General features: G+C 46.2%; 1 protein-coding gene across 2 annotated transcripts in view; it reads right to left on the reverse strand.

Annotated features, from left to right (window-relative positions):
• IHO1 (interactor of HORMAD1 1) overlaps nucleotides 1-9,200 on the reverse strand; it is a 66,619-nt gene that overhangs the window by 7,061 nt on the left and 50,358 nt on the right. For both annotated transcript variants that reach the window (XM_017868093.1, XM_017868094.1), the window contains exons 5-6: nucleotides 8,446-8,494; nucleotides 8,165-8,252 (exon numbers count right to left, since the gene is read on the reverse strand). In XM_017868093.1, the coding sequence (XP_017723582.1) occupies nucleotides 8,165-8,252; nucleotides 8,446-8,494 (137 nt within the window). The remainder of the gene's footprint in view (nucleotides 1-8,164; nucleotides 8,253-8,445; nucleotides 8,495-9,200) is intronic.

Below are 9,200 nucleotides of genomic sequence, written 5' to 3' on the forward strand. Positions count from 1 at the left end.
AAAAAAAAAAAAAAAAAAAAACTAAGTAGGAAGGGCACGGTGGCTCACGCCTGTAATCCCAGCACTTTGGGTGGCCGAGGCGGGCAGATCAGCTGAGATCGGGAGTTCGAGAACAGCCTGACCAACATGGAGAAATCCCGTCTCTACTAAAAATATAAAAATTACTCGTGCGTGGTGTCGCACGCCTGTAGTCCCAGCTACTCGGGAGGCTGAGGCAGGAGAATCACTTGAACCCGGGAGACAGAGGTTGCGGTGAGTTGAGATCACGCCATTGCACTCCAGCCTGGGCAACAAAAGCAAAACTCCATCTCAAAAAAAATAATAATAATAAAATAAGGCCGAGCGCAGTAGTTTATGCCAGTAATCCCAGCACCTTGGGAGGCCGAAGCTGGCGGATCACAAAGTCTGGAGATTGAGACCTTCCTGGCCAACATGGTGAACCCTGTCTCTAGTAAAAATACAAAAATTAGCTGGGCATGGTGACACACGCCTGTAGTCCCAGCTACTCGGGAGACTGAGGCAGGAGAAACACTTGAACCTGGGACGTAGAGGTTGCAGTGAGCCGAGATTGGGCCACTACACTCCAGCCTGGTGACAGAGAGAGACTCCATCTCAAAACAAAAACAAAATTAGCCAGGCATGGTGGCCTGTGCCTGTAGTCCCAGCTACTGGGGAGGCTGAAACAGGAGAACCACTTGAACCTGGGAAGGGCAGGTTGCAGTGAGCTGAGATGGCGCCACTGCACTCCAGCCTGGGTGACAGAGCGAGAGACTGTCTCAAAACAAACCAACCAAACAAACAAAAAGTAAGTAAAATATATTGAGAAGTGAAAATGAAACCCCTAAACTAACATGAAACAATTTAATCCAGCATAGTTATTTTCATTTTATTTTTTTTAGTTTTTTGAGACAGAGTCTCGCTCTGTCACCCAGGCTGGAGTGCAGTGGCGCAATCTCGGCTCACTGCAACCTCCGCCTCCAGGGTTCAAGTGATTCTCCTGCCTCAGCCTCCTGAGTAGCTGGGATTACAGGCACGTGCCACCACGCCCGGCTAATTTTTGTATTTGCAGTAGAGACAGGGTTTCACCACCTTGGTCAGGCTGGTCTCGTACTCCTGACCTTGTGATCTGCCCACCTCAGCCTCCCAAAGTGCTGGGATTACAGGCGTGAGCCACCATCTCTGGCCCAAATAATTTTTTAGAAAGCAAATTTTCCCATATTTCTCACCACAGGTGCAAGTTCAATTCCATGTGTCAATCAATTAGAAAGAGGCTATTTACTTAGGTACTGGATTCCTGCTCCTAAACTCAATTAGTCAAATATTCTTCAGACATCCATGTAGATATTTATAGTAGAGAGCAAATGTAATTATCCTTCCATAGAGAAGTTCCTAAATAGTAATGTTTCTTAGCAACAGTAGACATTACCGACCCTCACAAAAGCAGAGCATGAGAAAGGCAAGCAAAGTGTTTGATTCTGGATTAAGTGCTCAGAAAACATCCATCTGAGGTCCCATACGTTCACTTCTTGTCCCCAGGGCAACGTATGTTTGGCATCTTCTCTTTTATAAGAGCTTTTGTATCAGACTCATTACTTCCAAAGTCTATCCATATTTTTTCTTTTAAATAATTTAGTTATGAAAATAACTGAAAACCATAAAAGTATAAAAAGGCATACAATGAAAAAATGATTGAATCTCTCCTCTGCAGACCTTGGTCCTACTTCCTGGATTTAACATTATCACTGGTTTCTGGAATTTTACATTAATACGTGTGCATATCTATATATACATTATAGGTCCTGTGTTTGTATGTGTATGTGTGTCTAGAAGAGTATTCTTCTTTGCTTTGACTATAAACATTAGATATTTTTAGCTTTTATGTAAAAATGCCATTTAAGGCCGGGCGCAGTGGCTCAAGCCTGTAATCCCAGCACTTTGGGAGGCCGAGACGGGCGGATCACGAGGTCAGGAGATCGAGACCATCCTGGCTAACACTGTGAAACCCCGTCTCTACTAAAAAATACAAAAAACTAGCCGGGCGAGGTGGCGGGCGCCTGTAGTCCCAGCTACTCGGAGGCTGAGGCAGGAGAATGGCGTGAACCCAGGAGGCGGAGCTTGCAGTGAATTGAGATCTGGCCACTGCACTCCAGCCCCGGCGACAGAGTGAGACTCCGTCTCAAAAAAAAAAAAAAAAAAAAAAAAATGCCATTTAAAATCCATTTCCATATTCTGGACAATATCTGTTTTCCTGTTAAGATGATTTTAAACAATTTGTTTTATTTAGCAAAATTTGACAAGGCCTCAATTGAGATGAGATCAGATTGTGATGCAACTTAGAAATGAATGCTTTTCCCCAGATGGCCAGTGATTTTCCTTTTACTCTGTAGTTTTATTCTCCCTCAGGTGCTGATAAGAGCCTAAGGAAAGATCTGGCAGCCTCCTTGTATAAGATAAGACCTCCTCCAACTTTTTTAGGGATACTCTTCCCAATTTTCACTGGCTGGTCACACTTACTGACAAGATGTATCCTGGAGCACGTGAAGAGCACCTTTTTGTTGTTTTAATTTAACAATGAACAGATATTTCCATTCTACCATATTCATATAGATGGATCTCACTCTTCTTAACAATTTTATCTATTTTGCTTAGAAAGGCTTCTCACATTCTAAAATTATAAAAATGTTGTCCAGGCCGGGCGCGGTGGCTCACGCCTGTAATCCCAGCACTTTGGGAGGCCGAGGCGGGTGGATCACAAGGTCAGGAGATCGAGACCATGGTGAAACCCCGTCTCTACTAAAAATACAAAAAATTAGCCGGGCGCGGTGGCGGGCGCCTGTAGTCCCAGCTACTCAGGAGGCTGAGGCAGGAGAATGGCGTAAACCCAGGGGGCGGAGCTTGCAGTGAGCTGAGATCCGGCCACTGCACTCCAGCCTGGGCCACAGAGCGAGACTCCGCCTCAAAAAAAAAAAAAAAAAATGTTGTCCATTTGGTTGGCCGGGTGTGGTGGTTCATGCCTATAATCCCAGCACTTTGGGAGGCTGAGGCGGACAGATCACAAGGTCAAGAGTTTGAGACCATCCTGGCCAACATGGTGAAACCGTATCTACTAAAAATGTAAAAATTAGCAGAGCGTGGTAGTGCATGCCTGTAGTCCAGGCTACTTGGGAGGCTGAGGCAGAAGAATCGCTTGAACCCGGGAGGCAGAGGTTGCAGTGAGCCGAGATCATGCCACTGCATTCCGGCCTAGTGACAGAGCGTGACTCCATCTCAAAAAAAAAAAAAAACAGTTGTCCATGTTTTCTTCTAGTTCTTTTTATAATTAGTCACCAGACTTAACATATGAGGTAAAGTAGTATACAAGAGGCTTTGGTAATTCACTTTATTACTCTGGTCCTTAGTGTCCTCAGCTGAAGAACAGGAAGAGTTAGATTAGATGGCCACAGTGACCCTTCTGGCTGGGCAGGCTGACTGGGAAAATATTTAATGACCTCATCTGTGAAGGCACCAATTACATAACAATGCAAGACAGCACTTTCACACAGTATCTTTACTTCCCTATTCCCTGATGAGCACAGTGAGTAGAGACTGAAAGCTTGCAGAATGCACTGAGGTGGAGTTCAATGCTCTAGGATAGCTGGACTGGACGTGGCCATATGCTATAGGATTTGTCTGGTTCCTCTCTCAATGATTTTTTTTTTTTTTTTTTTTGAGACAGAGTCTGGCTCTGTCGCCCAGGCTGGAGTGCAGTGGCCGGATCTCAGCTCACTGCAAGCTCCGCCTCCCGGGTTTACACCATTCTCCTGCCTCAGCCTCCCGAGTAGCTGGGACTATAGGTGCCCACCACCTCGCCCGGCTAGTTTTTTGTATTTTTTTTTAGTAGAGATAGGGTTTCAACGTGTTAGCCAGGATGGTCTCGATCTCCTGACCTCGTGATCCGCCCATCTCGGCCTCCCAAAGTGCTGGGATTACAGGCTTGAGCCACCGTGCCCGGCCCTCTAAATGATTTTCTACTTCTCATCATTTGCTACCAAGAAAGAGAATTATTCTGCGTAGGCTACTTGTGCCCATTTTCAAGAATGACCTGTCCTAATTCATATGATGCTACTGTGTTTGTTACTGAGTCTTTTTTTTTTTCTTTTTCTTTTTTGAGACAGAGTTTCATTCTTGTTGCCCAGGCTGGAGTGCCTGCCTCCCGGGTTCAAGTGATTCTCCCACCTCCCAAGTAGCTGGGATTATAGGCCTGCATCACCACGCCTGGCTAATTTTGTATTTTTTTTTTTTTAGTAGAGATGTGTTTTCACCATGTTGGTCAGGCTGGTCACAAACTCCTGACCTCAAGTGATCCACTCGCCTCGGCCTCCCAAAGTGCTGGGATTACAGGCATGAGTCACTGCGCCTGGGCTTTTCTTGTTTGTTTGTTTGAGAGAGAGTCTGGTTCTATCGCCCAGGCTGGAGTGCAGTGGCATGAACTCGGCTCACTGCAACCTCCCTCTCCTGGGTTCACCTCATTCTCCTGCCTCAGCCTCCCAAGTAGCTGGGACTACAGGCGCTCACCACCATACTCAGCTAATTTTTTGTATTTTTAGTAGAGATGGGATTTCACCGTGTTGGCCAAGATGGTCTTGATCTCCTGACCTCATGATCTGCCTGCCTCAGCCTCCCAAAGTGCTGGAATTACAGGCATGAGCCACCATGCCCGGCCTTTTTTTTTTTTTTTCAGATGGAGTCTCACTCTATCATTCAGGCTGGAGCGCAGTGGCGCCATCTCGGCTCACTACAACCTCCATCTCCCGGGTTCAAGCGATTCTCCTGTCTCAGCCTCCCAAGTAGCTGGAATTACAGGCGCCAGCCATCATGCATGGCTAATTTATGTATTTTTAGTAGAGACGGGTTTTCAGCATGTTGGACAGACTGGTCTCGAACTCTTCACCTCGAGTGATTCACCTGCCTTGGCCTCCCAAAGTGCTGGGATTACAGACATGAACCACCACGTCCACCCCTGAGTCTTCCTTTTTTCTTTTTTTTTTTTCATTTTATTTTGTTTTAGTTTTAGTGTTTAGAGACAGGGTCTCGCTCTAGCTTCCAGGCTGGAGTGCAGTGGCACCATCTTGGCTCACTGCAGCTTTGACCTCCCAGGCTCAAGCGATCCTCCCACCTCCCCCTCCCTAGTACCTGGGACTATAGGCATATGCCCACGCCCTGCTGGTTTTGTTTATTTTTGTAGATACAAAGTCTCCCTATGTTTCCCAGGCTGGTCTCAAACTCCCTGACTCAAGCAATACACCCACCGTGGCCTCCCAAAGTGCTGAGATTAGGCTGGGCGTGGTGGCTCACACCTATAATCCCAGCACTTTGGGAGGCCAAAGCGGGCTGATCACCTGAGGTCAGGAGTTCAAGGCCAGCATGGCCAACATGGTGAAACCTTGTCTCTACTGAAAATACAAAAAAAAATAGCCAGGTGTGGTGGTGTGCACCTGCATGAGACTCATGCAGAGAGACTCGTGCAGGAAAGATTCATGCAGGAGACTCCCTTGAACCAGGAGGAAGAGGTTGCAGTTAACTGAGATCGTGCTACTGCACTCCAGCATGGGTGACAGAGCGAGACTCCATCTCAGAAAAACTAAAACAAAAACACAAAGTGCTGGGATTATAAGCAGGAGCCACCACGCCTGGCCTCTCTTCTGAGTCTTATACCCTTTGAAAATTAAGGAACCAGTCAGGCGCAGGTAGCTCACGCTTATAATCCCAGCACTTTGGGAGGCCGGGGGGCGGGGGCGGTGGATCACCTGAGGTTAGGAGTTTGAGACCAGCCTGGCCAACATGGTGAAACCTCATCTCTATTAAAAATACAAAATTAGCCAGGCATGGTGGCAGGCGCCTGTAATCCCAGCTACTAAGGAGGCTGAGGCAGGAGAATTTCTTGAACCCGGGAGGCGGAGGTTGCAGTGAGGCAAGATTGTGCCATCGCACTCCAGCCTGGGGGACAGGAGCAAGAGTTCGTTCATCTCAAAAAAAAAAAAAAAAAAAAGAAAAGAAAAAGAAAATTAAGGAACCACTGGAGCAAAGGATCAGGATCCCTTTGTCTACTCTAAGCCAGATGCAGTTTTAGTTCTGTCTCTGCCTTGATCTTGTGTTGGGCCACAGGCATTTCTTTTCCCTTTTCTGGGATTTAAATGCCATACTTTTGCTGCAATCCTCGTTTTCTGTACTTCATCCAGTTTTATTATTATTATTATTATTATTATTATTTGATATGGGGAGTTTCACTCTGTTGCTCAGGCTGGAGTACAGTGGCACGATCTCAGCTCACTTCCACCTCTGCCTCCCGGGTTCAAGCGATTCTCCTGCTTCAGTCTCCCAAGTAACTGCAATTACAGGTGTCTGCCACCATGCCCAGCTAATTTTTTTTGTATTTTTAGTAGAGACAGGGTTTCGCCATTTTGGCCAGGCTGGTCTCGAACTCCTGACCTCAGGTGATCCTCCTGCCTTGGCCTCCCAAAGTGCTGGGATTATAGGCATGAGCCACCATGCCCGGCCCACCCAGTTTTAAATGTAAAACAAAAACGGAGTACTTTCCTTGGGTACTTATAAATGAGTTACTCTATCATGTTATACAAAGGAAGCATCCCTGATTTGCTTCTGCTCTCTGTCTTGCTACTTCTTGTGGGGATAACAGTCTTAAGTCTTCCAGAATAAGTTTCTTTGTTGTTGTTTTTTTTTTGACAGAGTCTCACTCTGTCGTCGAGGCTGGAGTAAAGTGGCGCCATCTCGGCTCACTGCCACCTCCGCCTCCTGGGTTCAAGCAATCCTGCCTCAGCCTCCCAAGTAGCTGGGACTACAGGCCCCCGCCACCACCACATACGGCTAATTTTTGTATTTTTAGTAGAGATGGAGTTTCACCATATTGGCCAGGCCAGACTTGAACTCCTGACCTTGTGATCTGCCCGCCTCGGGCTCCCAAAGTGCTAGGATTACAGGTGTGAGCTACTGTGCCCGGCCGCAGAACAAGTTTCTAAACAGATGCATAGTTGCCCTGTGTGTGGGATGCCCAGGTTGAAATCCAGCAGACAGTACAGTGCTTCTATGCAGACAGTTGCAGATTCATTTTGAGGCCAAAGACATTAATTTTCGTAAATATGAGAAGTCCACCCCATGGCATTTGAATAAGTTGATTTCAACTTGTTTATAAAATAAACACACAGACAAATGCAAACAAGTGCAGATGCACAGTCATCAGCTCATCATTTTGCTAGGAAACAGGTGGTTCTAGAGAGGTATTCACCTAAGGAGAACTGTATATTCGCTGTGTTCTCTTTATAGGGCAAGGGCCATGTTTTCATCTAAATGTAAACCACTAATTGGTGGAGCACAGGATTTTATAAACCACAAACTATAAGTAAAATTGATAATGTGGTCGGGCGTGGTGGCTCACGCCTGTAATCCCACCACTTTGGGAAGCTGAGGCAGGCAGATCACAAGGTCAGGAGATGGAGACCATCCTGGCTAACACAGTGAAACCCCATCTCTACTAAAAAATTTTAAAAATTAGCTGGGCGTGGTGGCGGGGGCCTGTAGTCCCAGCTACTCGGGAGGCTGAGGCAGGAGAATGGCATGAACCCAGGAGGAGGAGTTGCAGTGAGCCGAGATTGCGCCACTGCACTCCAGCCTGCGCAAAAGAGAGAGGCTCAGGCTCAAAAAAATAAAAAGGAGAATGATGCTGTGATTCACAATACAGCTCTCACTGAAACGAAGGCAGCAAGAAGAGCAGTAGGTACTATGGTATTTCTGACTCCTTAGGGGGCAGTCAGTGTCTATAGACAGCACAGGCAGCAATTCATTTGGGACTCAAGGATGTTGCTGACTCACTTCAGGCAGTGAGATGAGAAACCCAGCAGAGCTACCTGCCCTGAGGCAGCATGGTTACCAGGTGGGGGATTAGTGCTTCACAAAAGGCATCATGGGACCAGAACATTGTCACATAGAGGTGGGCCCCACTACCTGTCTTAGTGTGCTCCACATCTCTTCGGGAGTAACCCTATGTACCCATCCTCTCATCTGAAACCCTGTGAGGAACCTCACCACTGGAAACCAGGCTAGGGTCAGAAAGTTCATGTTCATCATTCACCAGTGCCCTCGGCTGATACCTCAAACATGAGGCACTCACATGTCTTGGCCACAGTCTCCAAAGAATCCAAAATAGATTGGCTTCTTGAACTGAGATGTTCCTCAGACTTTTCCACAGACGTCTGCAACTAAGAAACCCAAAATTATGAAATAATTCACAGGCTGTTGCCTTATTTTACTATCTTAGAGAACTGTCATTTCATGATAAATAGGGGTAGTTAAAATATTGCTATTCTACATTAACTAAAGTCAATACAATATAAATATTAAACTTCTTAAAATATAAGATGTTCTAACTCCTTGAAAAGTAGCTGTACTTACCCTGTGAATGCTTTCTCTAACATTAGAAACAAAGTTGTATAGAGTCTCACTAGAATAGGAGGGAAAAAAGAAAACAAATCTTTGTGAAATATTGAAGTGATAAGTAATGTAAATGATTCCATAAACATGGCAGATCTCTACCTAGCATAGCATCAAAACATTGCTTGATTAGATCTGAAGACTTGACCCTGAGAAACCTTAGTATCCAGCAGGGAAATAAAAAAAGAGAGTCTCAGCACCTTGGGAGGCCAAGGAAGGTGGATAACGAGGTCAGGAGTTCAAGACCAGCTTGGCCAAGATAGCGAAACCCCGTCTCTACTAAAAATAGAAAAATTAGCCAGGTGTGGTGGCGAGCACCTGTAATTCCAGCTACTCGGGAGGCTGAGACAGGAGAATTGTTTGAACCTGGGAGGCGGAGGTTGCAGTGAGCCAAGATCATGCCACTGCACTCCAGCCTGAGAGACAGAGCGAGACTCCACCTCAAAATAAAATAACAAAATAAAATAAAATAATAAAATAAAATAGTAAAGTAAAAAGAGGGCCGGGCGCAGTGACTCACGGCTGTAATCCCAGCACTTTGGGAGGCCGAGGCAGGTGGATCACGAGGTCAGGAGATCGAGACCATCCTGGCTAACACAATGAAACCCCGTCTCTACTAAAAATAAAAAAAATTAGCCGGGCGTGGTGGTGGGCGCCTGTAGTCCCAGCTACTGGGGAAGCTGAGGCAGGAGAATGGCGTGAACCTGGAAGGCAGA

The sequence above is a fragment of the Rhinopithecus bieti genome, unplaced genomic scaffold (assembly GCF_001698545.2).
Source record: "Rhinopithecus bieti isolate Rb0 unplaced genomic scaffold, ASM169854v2 scaffold_3875, whole genome shotgun sequence".
Taxonomy (NCBI): domain Eukaryota; kingdom Metazoa; phylum Chordata; class Mammalia; order Primates; family Cercopithecidae; genus Rhinopithecus; species Rhinopithecus bieti.